Source organism: Hemitrygon akajei, chromosome 9 (assembly GCF_048418815.1).
Source record: "Hemitrygon akajei chromosome 9, sHemAka1.3, whole genome shotgun sequence".
In the NCBI taxonomy this organism is placed as follows: domain Eukaryota; kingdom Metazoa; phylum Chordata; class Chondrichthyes; order Myliobatiformes; family Dasyatidae; genus Hemitrygon; species Hemitrygon akajei.
In genome coordinates this window covers 109,523,566-109,541,476 of record NC_133132.1, presented here as the reverse complement: position 1 = coordinate 109,541,476, position 17,911 = coordinate 109,523,566, and the positions used below count along the sequence as shown (strand labels likewise).

Sequence of the window (17,911 nt, the reverse complement as noted above, 5' to 3'; positions counted from 1 at the left end):
ATTTCAAGATCGTCCATTTTCTTTCTTATGCTGCATGCATTCAAATACAACATTTTCAGTCCAGTATTTGTTGCTTTCTGTTTTAACTGCACCATGCCGCTTTTGCAAATATTGCATGTATTTGTTTGCTTTCAGTAACTGCTATGTCCCCCTTGGACAGCAATAACTTCAACCAAAGATTTCTGTTAACTGTTGATCAGTCCTGCACATTGGCTTGGAGGAATTTTAGGCCATTCCTTCTTACAAAACTGTGGGATCTTGGTGGGCTCCCTTGCATGTTCTTCAGGTCCTTCCACAATATTCCTACAGTATTAAGGTCAGGACTTTGACTCAGCCATTCCAAAACATGAATTTTCTTCTTTTTAAACCATTCTGTTGTTGATTTACTCTTATCTTTTGGATCATTGTTTTGTTGCATTATCCAACTTCTATTAGGTTTCAGGTGACAGTCTGCTACCCCAATATTCTTCTGTAGAATGTCCTGATACAGTTTTGCATTCATTGTGCCCTCAATGACTGCAAGCTGTCCAGGCCCTGAGGCAGCAAAGCAGCCCCAAACCATGATACTTCTTCCACCATGCTTCACAGTTGGTATGAGAGTTTGGTGTTGATGTACAGTGCCCTTTTTCCTCCAAACATAGCAATGTGCATTTCTGCCAAAATGTTCAGCACTGTCTAAGAAGTGTTGTAGAACATTCATGTGGTCTTTTGCAAACTTGAGATGTGCAGCAATGTTTTTTTTTTGGAGAGCAGTGGTTTCCTCCATGGTGTCCTTCCATGAACACCATTCTTGTTCAGTGTTTTCCTTAGAGCGGCCACATGAACAGAGACTTTTGCAATTTCACAAGATTGCTGCAGGTCTTTTGCTGTTACCCTTTGGGGTTTTTTTTTAGCTGCTTCAGCATTTCACATTGTGCTCTTGGTCTGATCTTTGTAGGATGCCCACTCCCAGGGAGAGTAGCAACAATACTGAGTTTCCTCCATTTGTAGACAATTTCTCTGATGAATACTCAGGTCTTTAGAAATGCTTTTGTAGCTTTTTCCAGCTTCATGCATCTCTACAGTTCTTTCAAGGTCCTCTGAAAGTTTTGATTGAGGCATGGTGCACATAAACAGATTTGTCTTGAGAAGAGCGGGCTATGTCAGTAACCAGACTTTGTTTTTTTTATGAGGCAGGGCACTTCCACAACCCACACCTCCAATCTCATCTCATTGACTAGAACACCTGACTCCAAAATGCTTTTATCAAAGGCATTACCCCAGATGCTCACATACCTTTTCCAACAAATACATGCAATATTGGATCATTTTTTCTCACTGTTTTTGTTATCTATTTAATTGTGTTCTCTTTATCTAGTTTTAGGACTTAAGTGAAGATCTGATCACATTTTAGGTCATATTTATGCAGAAATAGAAAAAATACTGCAAGGTTCACAAACTTTCTAGCACCACTGTATATCACATACAGTACATAAAATAATGTGAAAATAATATTAACAGATAAAATTTTCTGTGGATGTACAGGTTTACAGGAAGTGTATATACCACATATACTTAAATATACAACAGTATAGTGCCGTTGCCATTTACTTTGCATCTTTCACGGACCTCTCCCTCTCTGTCACTCAATTTGACATTTCTTGTCATTTGCTACTTTACCCAATCCCCACACCCTGCATTCATACCACTGTGCATTCTTCTACTTCTTTTATGATTCATTATTCATAAGGCTGGAGGCCTGTCCTAGGGTTGGAAGATTGTTTGTGAGTGGGAGAGAGAATCAGGTTTGGTTTTGTTTTGTTGTTATTGTTTTCAGCTTGCTGTGTTCTGTTTTGTTCTGTTGAGCATTTTGGACGTGCTTTGTTGGTGTCAGAATGGTGGCAACATAGGCGGGCTGTCCCCAGCACATCCTTAGGGTTGTGTTGGTTGTTAATGCAAACAACAGATTTCACGTTCTGTTTTGATGTACATGTGACAAATAAATATCTAAATAAATCATACAGCAGGCACCGTAAAATCAAGTACAGTATTTGGGTGAAATTCCTGTAGTTGGGAGCAATATATATATAGTAGGCAAAAGCATGTTACACCATTTTAACTGTGTTTGTATTATTATAATTTCATCCAATATTTGGGGATGTTGGTTGGAGAACAGCCATCAAGCACACCTGGAACATCATATCTTGTGTCTAACATCATATTATCTGTGCTTGAGTCAATGTGAAGTACAAGCTTCATTAGACAGCCTTTCCCACCATTGATAGCACCTACAGGAGATGCTGCCTCAAGAAGGCAGCGTCTATCGTCAAAGATCCCCACCACTGGGCTTTTAGTGTTCTGTTGATGAGGAAGGAATAGGGTTATCTAGTACATAAAACAGTACAGTGCAGGAACAGGCCATTTGGCCCACAATGTTGTGCTGAACCAGCAAAAAAGCCAAGTAATAACACCCAAACACTAATCCCAGCATCTTCCTTACATCCACGGGCCTTTTCTAATGTCTCTTAAAATTCTATAATGTATTTGCCTCTACCACCATACTAGGCTGCACATTCCAGGCATCTATGACTCTCTGAGTGGAAAAACTTACCCCTCATTTGAACCTACCTCTCATCTTCAATGCATGCCCTCTGGTATTAGATATTTCAACCCTGAGAAACAGATACTCCTCGTCTGCTCTATCTATGCCTCTCATAATCTTAAAAGTTTCTATCAGATCTTCCCTCATTCTCTGGCAGTCTAGAGAATGTGCTGGTCAGTTCCAAAACATGATGGTTGGTGAAATGTAGGTGTTCCAGAACCTCAGATTCAGATTCAGTTTTAATTATTTATCATCTGTACATTGACATTTACAGTGAAATGCTTAGTTTGCTTTAACAACCAAGACAACATACTGTAAGGATGTGCTGGGGCAGTCCACAAATGTCACCGCATGCACTGGTGCCACAATGTTCAGCAGAACAACACAAGCAACAACAACAATACAATGGAAAAACATGCCCCTTACCTCCCAACCACCCACTAACCCAAACCTGGTGCCGTGACACTTCTGGCTTCCGGACAGCAATAACTAGAAGAGGGTAGGACCACGTGGAATCCCAAGATTGATGTACAAGTAGGTGCAAACATACTTGAGGATGTGTTTGTCTTAAAAAGAACATGAAAGTGATAGATACTTTATTCATCCCCATGGGGAAATTCAACTTTTTTCCAATGTCCTATACACTTGTTGTAGCAAAACTAATTACATACAATACTTAACTCAGTAAAAAATATGATATGCATCTAAATCACTATCTCAAAAAGCATTAATAATAGCTTTTAAAAAGTTCTTAAGTCCTGGCGGTTGAATTGTAAAGCCTAATGGCATTGGGGAGTATTGACCTCTTCATCCTGTCTGAGGAGCATTGCATCGATAGTAACCTGTCGCTGAAACTGCTTCTCTGTCTCTGGATGGTGCTATGTAGAGGATGTTCAGAGTTTTCCATAATTGACCGTAGCCTACTCAGCGCCCTTCGCTCAATCAATCTTGTTAATCAATCTAATCTATTGACAGAGAGTTTCCACAATCCCAGATGTCCCAAATGTTTATCAGCCAGGAAAAGACTGTAGGAAATCTCTACCTATTTATGATTCAGTGGGGTGACAAGGGATAAGTACTTCCCTTAACTTCCTCCTCACACGTCACCATCTGGATGAACACTGGCCATTCCCCTTGGTCGAAGAGCAATCAAACTGACCTGTTTGTATTTTGTTGGTAGGTATAAAGATGACATCTACATTGACCAGACAGGAATACCAGCCAAATACAGGATGGATAGTTATCATGGTGTCCACTCCTTGGAGATTAACAGGTGAGTTGGTATAGCAGAATAAAGAAATCCCAGGGAACCCATGGTAACCATTGGTCATTCTTCCAACATTTCCTGCAAAAATGGAGTGATGCAGCACAGAAAGTTTTAGCCAATTGTGCGTATGTGTGTGCCAGTAAAGCTCATAATGTTACCACTTATTCAGGTTTCATTACCCTTTCTGGCCATACATTCCAGATCTCAAAACTCAGGTCAAAACTTTCCTGGCTTTACCACAGCCTTGTCTCACTTACCTCACATCTGTGTCCGTCATCACCAATCATGGAGTCATAGAGCATAGAAACAAGATTTTCAGCTCAACTTGCTCACACAGACCAAGATGCCCATCTAAGTTAAACCCAATTGCCCAAGTCTGAACAATGTCCCTCTAAACCGTTCCTATCCATGTACGTTTCCAGGTGCCTTCTAAATGTTAATGTACCTGCTTCAACCACTTCTTCTAGCAAGTTCCACATAGATACCATCCTTAGTGTACAAAACATTCCCCTTCAGATTCCTCTTAACTCTTGCCCCTCTCACCTTAAAGCTATGCTCAGTAGTTCTTGATACCCCAATTCTGAGAAAAAGACTGTGCATATTCACCCTATCTATAACCCTTATGATTTTATACGCCTCCATAATTGTGTGCAGTTTTGGTCACCGAATTGTGTGCAGAATTACAGGAAGGATATTTATAAGGTTGAAAGAGTGCAGAGAAGGTTTACAAGGATGTTGCTGGGACTTGAGAAACTGAGTTACAGAGAAAGGTTGAATAGGTTAGGACTTTATTCCCTGGAGCATAGAAGAATGAGGGGAGACTTGATAGAGGTATATAAAATTATGATGGGTATAGATAGAGTGAATGCAAGCAGGCTTTTCCCACTGAGGCTAGGGGAGAAAAAAGCAAGAGGACATGGGTTAAGGGTGAAGGGGGAAAAGTTTAAAGGGAACATTGGAGGGGGGGCTTCTTCACACAGAGAGTGGTGGGAGTGTGGAATGAGCTGTCAGATGAAGTGGTAAATGCGGGCTCACTTTTAACATTTAAGAAAATCTTGGGACAGATACATGGATGAGAGGTGTTTGGAGGGATATGGGCCGGGTGCAGGTCAGTGGGACTAGGCAGAAAAATGGTTTGGCACAGCCAAGAAGGGCCAAAAGGCCTGTTTCTGTGCTGTAATGTTCTATAGTTCATAAGGTCTCCCCTCAATCTTTTGCATTCCAGCAAAGAAAATCCTAGCCAGTCCAATCTCTTCCTATAATTCAGTTCCTGGAGTCCCAGCCAAATCCTTGTAAATCTCTTGTCTCTTTCCAGCCTGGTGGCATCTTTCCTATAACAGACTGACCTGGCATGGATAACTTCACTCACCACAATTCTGAGCTGATTCCACAACTTAAAGACTCACATTCAAGGGTTCTACAACTTGTGTTCTCAAAATTATTTATTATTTTTTATTTGCATAGTCTGTCTTTTGCATATTGGCTGTCTGTTAGTCTTTGTTTATGTATAGTTTTTCATCAATTCTATTGTATTTCTTTATTTACCTGTAAATGCCTGCAGGAAAATAAGTCTCAAGATAGTATACAAGACTGTAAGACCTTAAGATATTTGAGCAGAATTAGGCTATCTGGCCCATTGAGTCTGCTTCACCATTTCATCATTGCCAATCCAATTTTCCTCTCAGCCCCAATCTCCAATATGGTAGCATGTATGTACTTTGATAATAAATTTACTTTGACTTTTACCTAAACTACATAATATATAATGTGGCCTCACCAGTGTCTGATACAACTGCAATGTAAGCCAATCTTACTGCCTCACAAAACCCCTTCTCCTTACTTTGCTTGAACAATTCACAGCCTTCACCATCCCCTAAACCTTCATCATTCTCCTACCTCAGGGTTAGAGCCTACCTTCTCTGGTCTGCCATCATTTTTGAACATAAGACCACTAGACATTGGACCAGAATTAGGCCAGTGAGTCTGCACTGCCATTGCATTATGGCTGATTTATTATCCTTCTCCACCCATTCTCCATCCTTCTCCCTGTAATCTTTGACACCCTGACTGCTTTAAATACACTCAATGTCTTGGCCTTAACAGCCATGTGACAATGAATTACATAGATTCATCACCCTCTGGCTTAAGAAATTCCTCCACATCTCTTCCACTTTGGGAAATTTCTGCTCCCTCTCTCAAGTCTTGATGCTCTTTGCTTGATGTCAAGAATTGATCACAATATCCCTGCTGGATATTACTAAAACTTTAATGAAGTTTTTACTTAGTATCCTTGCTTGAGTCCATCCATGGGTTGGATTGTGTTATTGGCCAGCTGGTGACTTTTGGAAAAACCATGTGTGTGTCAAATTGATGGGTTTGCTGTGATTTCTCACTGAGGAGTGGAATGCACTGAAATGCCTGCTGCAGTAGTGCAGCAAAATGGACCATTACTGAACTGAGGGACTGGATGTAATGTGCATCAGGCCCTCGGCACATTTACGTAGGACATTGCTGAACCTTCAGCCACACACACCTTCATTTTAATGTAGTCACATAACTTCAATAAAAAGTTTAGCAAAGCTTTATAAATTTCACTTTAATTCACAGCACAATCATATGGAGCAGTGCTATTTTGATATTTACATTTACTATATTTTTATCTGCATTAATTTTCACTTTTTATGATTGAAACTAATTCCAATGGACCAGGAGAGTTGGCGTTCTTCCTAGAGAAGACAGCAAGAACTGGAAAAACAAGAAGCCTCCTGAAATGTGTGACATCTGACCTGTGTTACATGTGTGAATTAGTGTTTTAATTTGAATACGCCCAGTATTCCTGAATCCGTTCTACCCGTTCTTTCATCTTCGAAAAGCACATTCACATCGATCAGCTGCAATTTCTCCCCCCCCCCGCCCCCCTTCAGAGAATGGAATGCTTGCCAAGATAGGAATGCAGCTCACTCCCTTTGGATTCTATGGGTGGGGACTGTTTCAGATTCTTGCTGCCAGGGTTGAAGTATACAGCGAATGGATGAGTTGATTAGCCTGAGCCTTAACTTGGTTCATTTCCTAGACTACAGACACAGGAAGATTAGCAGCAGGGAAATTCGTGTGCATATTCTGTGATTTGTCTCCTTGGACAATGATGCGATTCTTACATTGTTCATTTATGGCAGATTTAAACAGATGATGTCATCTGCTTTCCACATTTATATTGTGTCCACACCAGTGACAGCTGGTCTCACTAAAATGCTGAGCTGACTGTGACTGGATCTCCACTCTTCCCCAGCAGATTAAGTTTACTTGGCTAACACCTTGTTACCAAGGGCATGTTAAGATAGTGATATGAGATCTTTCTAATTCTGTTACATGGTCCTCAAAATATCTGGTACATAGCTTTTTATAACAACTTATCTGAAAATAGTGTTACTGCCTCTCATATACCTAATATAATTTTTAAATTAAATTCTTACAATATTAAGATAAAGATTTCTGGAAAATAATCAGCCTACCAATGTTGGAATCTGTTATTTGTATAGGTAATTCAGAACTTTGTACTGAAGAAGACCTGCTCCATCAGCAGAGTCATAAAATCACACATCGCGGAAAAAGGCCCTTTGGCCCACCTGGTCATGCTGACCAAGTTGCCCATCTCATTTGCTTGCATTTGGCCCATATCTCTCTAAACCTTACCTGCCCATCTATCTGTCCAAGTGTCTTTTAAATATTGTTATTGTAGCTGCCTTAATTACTACTTCTTGCACAACAGGAGAAAATCTGCAGAAGCTGGAAATCCAAAGCAACACACTCAAAATACTGGAGGAATTCAGCAGGCGAGGCAGCATCTATGGAAAGGAATAAACAGTCAATGTTTCAGGGCAAGACCACCTATCAGGACTTTTGATGATGACTTTTGACTATTCTCCGTAACTTCCGCCACGTCCAATGGGATCCCACTACCAAGCACATCTTTTCCTCCCCCCCCCCCCTTTTTGCTTTCCACAGGGATCGTTACCTATGTGACTCCCTTGTCCATTCATCCCCCCCCATCCCTTCCCACCGATCTCCCTCCTGGCACTTATCCTTGCAAGCAGAACAAGTGCTACACCTGCCCTTACACTTCCTCCCTCACTACCATTCAGGGCCCCAGACAGTCCTTCCAGGTGAGGCGACACTTCACCTGTGAGTCGGCTGGTGTGGTATACTGCATCTGGTGCTCCCAGTGTGGCCTTTTATATATTGGTGAGACCCGACGCAGACTGGGAGACTGTTTCGCTGAACACCTACGCTCGGTCCGCCAGAAAAAGCAGGATCTCCCAGTGGCCACACATTTTAATTCCACGTCCCATTCCCATTCTGATATGTCTATCCATGGCCTCCTCTACTGTCAAGATGAAGCCACACTCAGGTTGGAGGAACAACACCTTATATACCGGCTGGGTAGCCTCCAACCTGATGGCATGAACATTGACTTCTCTAACTTCCATTAATGCCCCTCCTTCCCTTCTTACCCCATACCTGATATATTTAGTTTTTTTTCCTTCTTTTTTTCCTCTCTGCCCAACACTCTGCCTGTTCTCCATCTCCCTCTGGTGCTCCCCTCCCCCTTTATTTCTCCCTAGGCCTCCCATCCCATGATTCTTTCCCTTCTCCAGCTCTGTATCCCTTTAGCCAATCACCTTTCCAGCTCTCAGCTTCACCCCAGCCCCTCCGGTCTTCTCCTATCATTTCGCATTTTCCCTTCCCCCACCTACTTTCAAATCTCTTACTACCTTTCCTTTCAGTTAGTCCTGACGAAGGGTCTCAGCCCAATACGTCGACAGTGCTTCTCCCTATGGATCCTGCCTGGCCTGCTATGTTCCACCAGCATTTTGTGTGTGTTGTTTTGATGAAGGGTCTCCTTTCCAAGAATGGTGCCTGACCTACTGAGTTCCTCCAGCATCTTGTGTTGACTTCTAGCAGCTCATTCCATATAGACACATGCCACCGTGTGAATAAATTGCCTCCAACTTCCCCTTTAAATCTTTCCCCTCTCACCTTAAGCCCATGTCCTCTTTGTGAATGTTGCAGTCCTCAGAAGGTATGGCATGGATATAGCACATATGGCATGGTGGGGATTCCCAAGATAAAGGAATATTGCTAGTCCTTCTTCTGAAGGTAAAGCAGCAGCATGCAATAATTCTCAATGATTATATTTGGATCAGCTTCTTGTCTCCATCAGATTTCCAAATGGACCATGAACACTACACTGATGTATTTTGCTCTCTTTTTGCACTACTAATTCTATATATTATTTTATTGTTATTTATCACATCCCACCACCTGCAGCCCTTCGCCACCTCCACCCATCACCTCTGTAATGATTCCCAACCTTCACCCTTCCTATCTCTATCTGCCTATCACCCTCCTCACTTGGATCCTGCCAATTCACCTGCCAACTCTTGCTCCAGCTCTTCTCCTCACCTCTTTACACTCACTATCTCCCCTCTGTTTAGGCACAGTGAGAATGGTTCCAGGGGCAGTGTTTTGTTCTGTGTGTGAGATGTGGGAAATCTGGGAGACCTTCAGTCTCCCAGATAAACACACCTGCACCAGGTGCCCCGAGCTGCAGCTCAGCCGAGAATGTGTTAAGGAACTGGCGCTGCAGCTCGATGGTGTACATATGATGGGAGCTACAGGGAAGTAGTCACCCCAAAGTTGCAGAAGGCAGTTGACTAGGGGCTTTGAGGAGAAGGAAGGGAAATGGGCAGCCAGTGGAGAATTGTGGGCAGGTTTGCTGGAGCTGTTTGGAAGGGTTTAAACTAATTTGGCTGGGGTGGGAACTGGAGTGATAGGGCTGAGGATGCGATAGTTGTTTTATAAACAGAGGCAGTATGCAGTGAGACTCCTAGCAAGGATAGGCTGATGATAGAGCAAAATTGCAGTCAATGGGATGAGTTGCAATGTAAAAGGGGGACAAATTTGAAAAGTGTAATGAATACAAGTCCAAAGGTGTTATATTTGAATATATGCAGTATACGGAATAAGTTAGATAAACTTGTAGCACAATTACAGATTTGCATGTATGATGTTGTGGGCATCACTGAATCATAGCTAAAAGAACATTATAGCTGTGATCTTAATATCCAAGGATACACATTGTATCAAAAGGACAGGCAGGTAGGCAGAATGGATGGAATGCCTCTGTTGGTAAAAAAAAATGAAATCAAATCATCAGAAAGAGGATTGGCAGGTGTAGTATCGTTCTGGGTAGAGCTAAGAAACTGCAAAAGACCCTGAAGGGAGTTATCTACAGACTCTGAAAGATGTGATCTGCAAATTACAATGGGAGATTGAAAATGATTGTCAAAAGCGCAATATTATGACAGTCATGGGGGATTTCAATATGCAGGTATGATTGGGAAAATCAGGTTGATTCTGAATCCAAAGAGGGGAAATTTGTAGAATGCCTACATGATGGCTGTTTAGAACAGCTTGTAGTTGAGTCAACTAGGGGATCTGTTTTTCTGGATTGGCTGTTGTGCAATGAATCATAATTCATTGAAAAATTTAAGGTAAAAGAATCGTCAGGGGCCAGCAATCATATTTTGATAGAATTCACCCTGTAATTTGAGAAGGAGAAGCTAAAGTCAGATGTATCAGTAAAGGGAATTACAGGGGCATGATAGAAAAGCTGGCCAAAATTGCTTTGAAGTAAACACCAACAGGGATGATGGCAGAGCAGCAATGGTTGGAGTTTCTGGGAGCAATTCAGAAAGAGCAGGACAGATACATCCCAAGGAAGAAGTAGTATTCTGAAGGCAAGATGATGCAACCATGGCTCACAAGAGAAATCAAGGAAATGGCATATAATAAAGCAAAAAATAGTGGAAAGTGAGACGATTGGGAAGCTTTTAAAAACCAACAGAATGCAAGAAAAAATTCATAAAGAACGAAAAGATAAAATATGAAAGTAAACTTACTTTCATATTAAAGAGGATACCAAAAGTTTCTTCAGATTTATGAAGTATAAAAGAAACATGATGCTGGAGAAGTAGTAATGGGGGCCAAGGAAATGGTAGATGACTTGAATAAGTATTTTGCATCAGTCTTCACTGTAAAAGACACTAGCAGTATGATGGAAGTTCAAGAGTGTTGGGGGCAGAAGTGAGTGCAGTTGCTATCACTGAGGAGAAGGTGCTTTGGAAACTGAAAGGTCTGAAGGTAGTTAAGTCCCCTGTACCAGATGGTGTACACCCCAGTGTTCTGAAAAAGGTGGCTGAAGAGATTGTGGAGATGTTAGTAATGATCTTTCAAGAATCAGTGGAGTGTAGCATGGTTCAAGAGTACTGGAAAATTGCAAATATCACCCCACTCTACAAGAAAGGATATTATAGGTCAGTTAGTCTGACCTCAATGGTTGGGAAGATGTTGGAGTTGATGATTAAAGAGGTGGTTTCAGGGTATTTGGAGGCACATGATAAAAGAGGCCAAAATCAGCATGGTTTCCTTGAGGGAAAATCTTGCCTGAGGTATTCTTTAAAGAAATAACAAGCAGGATAGACAAAGGAGTATCAGTGGATGTGTGTACTTGGATTTTCAGAAGGCCTCTGACAAGATCCCACACATGAGGCTGATTAACAATCTATAAGCCCATGGTATTACAGAAAAGATACTAACATGGAGAGAGTATTGGCAAATTAGCAGGTGGTAAAGAATGAGAATAAAAGGAGCCTTTTCTGATTGGCTGCCAGTGACTAGTGGTGACACATTGGAGTCTGTATTGGAACTATTTATTTTTATGTTGTATGTCAATGATTTTCATGATGGAATTGAGGGCTTTATGGTCAAGTTTGCAGACGATACGAAGATTGCTGGAGGGGCAGGTAGTGTTGAGCAAGCAGAGGGGCTACAGAAGGACTTAGATGGATTAGGAGAATGGGCAAAGAAGTGGCAGATGAATGCAGTGTTGGACAGTGTATGGTCATTCTCTTTGATAGAAGAAATAAAAATGTTAACTATTTTCTAAATGGTGAGAAATTCTAATATCTGAGGTGCAAAGGAACTTAGGAGTCCTCATACTGGATTCTCTAAAGATTAATTTGCAGGTTGAGTCAGTGGTGAGGAAGGCAAATGAGATATTCACATTCATTTCAAGAGGACTAGAATATAAAAGCAAATATGTAATGTTGGGGCTATATAAGGCACTGGTGAGGGCTCACTTGGAGTATTGTGAAGTTTTGGGCCCCCTATCTAAGAAAGCAAGTTTTGACATTGAAGAGGGTTCAAAGGAGGTTATTTGAAATGAATCATCTATTGAAACACTTATCATATGAGACACGTTTGATAGTTCTTGGCCTGTACTCAATGGAATTCAGAAGAATGAGGGAATTCTCATTGAAACCTTTTGAATATTGAAAGGCTTAGATAGAGTGGATGTGGAGAGGATCCACCTAAGGTGGGCGAATCTAGGACCAGAGAGTACAGCATTAGAATAGAAGCGCATCCATTTAGAGCCAAGATGAGGAGGAATTTCTTTAACCAGAGGGTGGTGAATCTGCGAAACTCTTTGCTACAGGCGGCTACGGAGGCCAAGTCATTAGGTATATTTAAAGCAAAGGTTGATAGATTCCTAATTAGTCAGGGAATGAAAGGGAGTAGGCAGGAGACCGGGGCTGAGAGGGAAACAGTTCAGCCATGATGAAATGGCAGAGCAGACTCAATGCGCCAAATGCCATAATTCCACTCCTATTTCCTATGGTCTCGTGGTCTCTATCTTTCAGTCCTGATGAAGGGTCTCAAACCAAAACATCAACTGTCCACTTCCTTCTGTATATGATGCTTGACCAGCTGTGTTCCACTAGCAGTTTCTACCAGTGAAGGAATTAACAGAGGTCTCTCTCCCTTTCCTGTACTCCCTGGAACCTCTTCACATAGCAGCTAGTGCAATGGTGACACCAGCCTTGGTGTGCAGTAGTTAATTCCAGCTTGCTTCTCTTTACAGATGCTCGACCAACGACACAGCACAGTACACGGCTGTGGCCTTCAACATCCACGGGGAGGCTTCGTCCTCTGCTGCCGTCATTGTCAAACGTGAGTTAGCCCATTCGGATTAACTTTCAGGTCCAGGGTGTGTGTGCTGTTTAAAGCAACCACATGTCTGAATTGTTGTCTTCCTGTAGGATTTCGAGGCGATGAAGAACCTTACCACTCGGTCCTGCTGCCAGTGAAACGTGAGTAGATCCCAGTCAATGCATCTGTTACAATGTGGACTCTGGCAAATTCCGCACTGATTGTGGCCATAGTCAGCACCTGGCATGAAGATCTGGTCAGCTTCTATCTTTCTCCTTCATTTCTAGAAGACTTAGATCTCTCTTGAAAGGCCTAGATAGAGGGGACTTGCAGAGAATGTTTCCTCTAGAGGAGTCTCGGACACGAAGCATAGCCTCAGAATGGAGGAACATCCCTTTAGAACTGAGATGAGGAAGAAATTCTTTAGCCAGAGATCTGTAAATCTGTGAAATTCATTGCCACAGACAGATGTGGAGGCTAAGTTATTGGGTATATTTAAAGTGGAGGTTGATAGATACTTGAGTAATAAGGGCAACGAAGGTTATGAAGAAATGGAGGAGAATCAGCCATTATGGAATAATGGAGCAGACTCAGTGAGCCAAATGGCCTAATTCTGCTCCTATGTCTTATGAGCAAGTAGTCTTACAGTCTGCGTAATGTTCCCTCAATGTGACTGTAAGATTACACAGATTCACCTCTCTCTGGCTAAAGAAATTGCTCCTCATCTCTGTTCTGAATGGATGTCCCTCTATTCTTAGTGAATGTGTGAAGGTATGTAGATAGAGGAATTCCTGTGCTTCAGAGTAGTTGGTATTTGTTCATCATTATCACATGTACCGAGATATCTTTGAAAGTCTTTTGTTTATGTGCCATCCAATCAGATAATTCTGTACACAAGGACTTCTTCCATCAGCAACAAGACTTTGAGAGAGGAAACTCTGGCTCGCACTGACTATCTGTGTATCCTCGATCACCAAGTGAGAGCAGGCTGCACCTTATGGCCCACCTGCACAGCACGTTCTCTGTGTCTCTACTCTGCATTCTGTTTCCCTTTTGTGTCAGAATCAGTGCTACACATAAAAATCACTAGAAGGTACAAGATAAATAAATAGTCATTTTAGTGTCTTGCTCTGTACTGCTGCCACAAAACAACAAATTCCGCAACATACCCTCAGTGGCAACTTTATTAGGTTTTCCTGTACTCCTGCTTGTTAATCAGCCAGTCATGTGGCAGCAACTCAATGCATACAAGCTTGCAGACGTGGTCAAGATGTTCAGTTGTTGTTCAGAGCAGACATAAGAATGGGGAAGAAATGTGAAATAGTTGTTTTGACTGTGGAACAGTTATTGGTGCCATATGGGGTAGTTTGAGTTTCTCAGAAGCTGATGACCACCTGGGATTTTCCTGCACAGTATACAGAGTTTACAGAGAATGATGTGAGAAACAAACAAACACCCGGCGAGCAGCAGCTCTTCTAACATGCTGTTTCTCTCTCCCAACAGTTCCACTGCTGTCACCCCCTATTTTCACACAGATAGACATCCAGTACAGTGAGAAGTTTGGGGTGAGCTTCGGAACTGAAGGGGAGACAATGATCCTGACCTGCCGAATGATCCTGACTCCGAACATCCACCGACTCCAACCGGAAGCCATTTGGTACAGGGATGGTAAGTGAATGTTCCTGGCATTCTGCCTGCTGTGTGAGAATCGGGAAGGGAGTCTGTTTTAAACTGGTTGGATAAATGAGAGGTTTTCCTTGCCCAGTCCACTGTCGGAGGAGATTCCTACTCTACTTACAGTTTTCCTTGTTTCCTGATTCTTTAATGACCTCTTTAAGAACACACACAGAACATACAACAGTACAGCACCGGAATAAGCCCTTCTGTCTGTAATGTTGAGCTGAACTAATTAAATTAGTAATCAAGTGACTGACTAACCTAATCCCTCCATTTCCTGCATATTCATGTGCCTGTCGAAGAGCAGGCAGCATCCATCATTGAGGACCCCCTAGGACATGCCCTCTTCTCATTGCTACTATCGAGTAGGATGTAGAGAAACCTGAATACGTACTCTCAGTGTTTCAGAGACAGCTTCTACCCCTCCACCATCAGATTTCTGAATGGACAGATAACTTCATTAATTTCTAAAGGTTTATAAGTAATTTTATTTACTCTTGTTCGAATTGCATTTATTGTTTTAGAAGTCTGGTCTGTTTTTAGCTGCCATGCAAGAACTTTATGTGATCTTTCACCTAGTTCATAATATCTTTGTTTAGTTCTCATAATTGCTTTTTCCGTTCGATATGTTTGGAGCGTATTATATTGTAACTTCTTGTTAATGAGTTGTCTTCGTTTTTCTTCTGTCATATTTCTTTGGGATTCTTTTTCTAATTTCGTAATCTCTTTTTCCAATTGATCTATTTCTATCATATATTCCTTCTTAATTTTAGAAGTATAACTTATTATCTGACCTCTCAAGTATGCCTTCATTGCTTCCCACACTATAAATTTATCATCAACTGAATGTGAATTTATATCTAAAAAGAACTGAATCTGTTTTTTCATAAAATCACAAAAGTCTTGACGTTTTAATAATATTGAATTAAATCTCCACCTATAAACTGATTCCTCTTTATCTGTCATTATCATTGTCATTATTAAAGGAGAATGATCTGACAGTATTCTTGCTTTATATTCCACATTTTTCACTCTATCTTGAATATTTGTTGATAATAGGAAAAAGTCTATCCTTGAGTATGTTTTATGTCTATTTGAATAAAATGAATAATCTCTTTCTTTTGGATTAATTCTTCTCCATATATCAATCAGATTTAAGTCTTTCATCAATGATAGAGTTAATTTTACTGCTTTTGATTTTGTAACAACCTTTGTTGATCTATCTAAAGCTGGATCTAGACAAAAATTAAAATCTCCACCTATTAATATTTTATCATGTGCGTTGGCCAAATTCAAAAAGACCTCCTGTATGAATTTTACATCATTTTCATTTGGTGCATAAATGTTCATAAGGGTCCATAGTTCTGAAAAAATTTGACAGTGTATAATTAGATATCTCCCCGCCGAATCAATTAATATGTTTTGTATTTTAATTGGTAGATTTTTGTTAACCAAAATTGCAACTCCTCTCGCCTTTGAATTAAATGAAGCTGCAATAACATTTCCAACCCAGTCTCTTTTTAATTTCTGGTGTTCTGTGTCTGTTAAATGAGTTTCTTGTAAAAAAGCTATATCTGTTTTCATTTTTTTAATATATGTTAAAATTCTTTTTCTTTTTACTGGCCCATTAAGCCCATTAACATTAAAACAAAAAGTTTAGTAGATTAGTCATTATTTTTTTTTATTATATTATTCCAATCTATAATAATACCTAATCTTTCCACTTTCATGGTATCTTGGGAAATCTTTATAAAAATCTCCGTGTTGCTATGTGTGTCCCCACCAATCATCCAGGCTAAAAGATAGAAGAAAATTAAAATATAAAGAAAAAAACAAAATACCCCCCTACTAATGTTGTGGAAAAATAACACAACATTACCCCCCTCTGCTGTACGGGTCATGGCAACCGCCATGATTACACACGTGAATCCCGCAATAACCGATCCAAAGCTCCCCAGCCCCCCCGCAACACAAAAACGTATATGTATAAGAAGAGGAAAAAAAAAGAAATACCATTCTCATTTAGTATTTCTAAAATTTTGCTCCCCTTTTCTATAATATCCATAAATGTCCATCAATTCTGTTCGTTGGGTCTATCTTCATAGCGAATAGATGGAAGATCTTGTACAAACTCCTCCGCTTTTCGATAATCGGGAAAAAATTTTTTTCCTTCCTCCAAAAAAATTATCAGTGTTGCTGGATGACGCATTGTAAATTTGTAACCCTTTACCCATAAGGCTGTTTTCACTGGGTTAAATTCCTTCTTCCTCTTCAACAGGTTGTGACTTATATCAGGGTAAAAAAGGACTGGTTTTCCTGCTATCATCAATGGCCCGTTTCTATTTTTGGCACTTTGGGCAGCAGCCTTCAGGATCTTTTCTTTGTCTTGGTATCGTAAGCATTTTATCAAAATTGATCGTGGGTTTTGATCAGCTCGAGGTCTTGGCCTTAAGGATCTATGAGCCCTTTCGATCTCAATTGGAATTTCTCCTTCCATTTCCAACTTTTCAGGGATCCATTTTTGAAAAAAATTTATTGGGTCTTCTCCTTCTATATCTTCTTTAAGTCCAACAATTTTAATATTATTTCGTCTACTGAAATTTTCAAGCTTATCAATTTGTTCCATAAATTGTTTTCTTTCTGATGCCCAAGCAGCATTTTCATTTTCTATTTTGTCCATTCTTTCAACCATGTCCTCCATTGTAGTTTCCAAGTCCGTAATTCTTTTTTCCATTTTTTCCTGTCTCTTTGTCATTTTATCAAGCATAATCTCCATTTTGGTCATTTTTTTTTCGAGTCTTTTTTGATTATTTTTAATTATTTTTAATGTGTCTAATTTACGCATTATTTGCCTCAAAGTCTTTTCTATATTTCTAGAAGGACTTTTAGCTTCTTCTTCATCTGATCTTTCCGAGACATTTGACTCTCCCTCCGATTCACTGTCACTTTCAGTTGCAGTGGTAGCTGGGCTTTGTAGTTCTTGTTGCTCCCGTTTGCGCATGCTCCGTCCTTCGGGTTTGCGCAATTCACGATGACCCTTCCCTTCAGGAATGGCCATTGTTGCCGCGGTCTCTTGTTCCGCCTCGCCGGTGGCACAACGTACCTGAGACCGCGGTTCCTCGGCAGACGTGGGCCCCGCTCTTGTTCCAACTTGCGTAATCTTCCCGGTATTAGTTTTCTTCATCTTCCTTCTTTGAGGCATTGCTTGACACAGTCCGGAGTAGTTTATAAGTAACTTTTAGAAGATACTGACTAACTTTTCTTCATTTAGACATTAATTTATTAACTTTTTACGGGAGAGCTGGGTTCCAGCGTCTCGATCCTACGTCATCACG

General features: G+C 40.8%; 1 protein-coding gene across 1 annotated transcript in view; it reads left to right on the top strand.

Moving 5' to 3' along the window:
* The window catches only part of LOC140733438 (myomesin-2-like), a 130,625-nt gene that overhangs the window by 47,668 nt on the left and 65,046 nt on the right, over positions 1 to 17,911 (top strand). The window contains exons 6-9 of the mRNA XM_073056764.1: positions 3,762 to 3,854; positions 12,832 to 12,920; positions 13,010 to 13,060; positions 14,403 to 14,567. Coding sequence (XP_072912865.1) covers positions 3,762 to 3,854; positions 12,832 to 12,920; positions 13,010 to 13,060; positions 14,403 to 14,567 — 398 coding nt within the window. The remainder of the gene's footprint in view (positions 1 to 3,761; positions 3,855 to 12,831; positions 12,921 to 13,009; positions 13,061 to 14,402; positions 14,568 to 17,911) is intronic.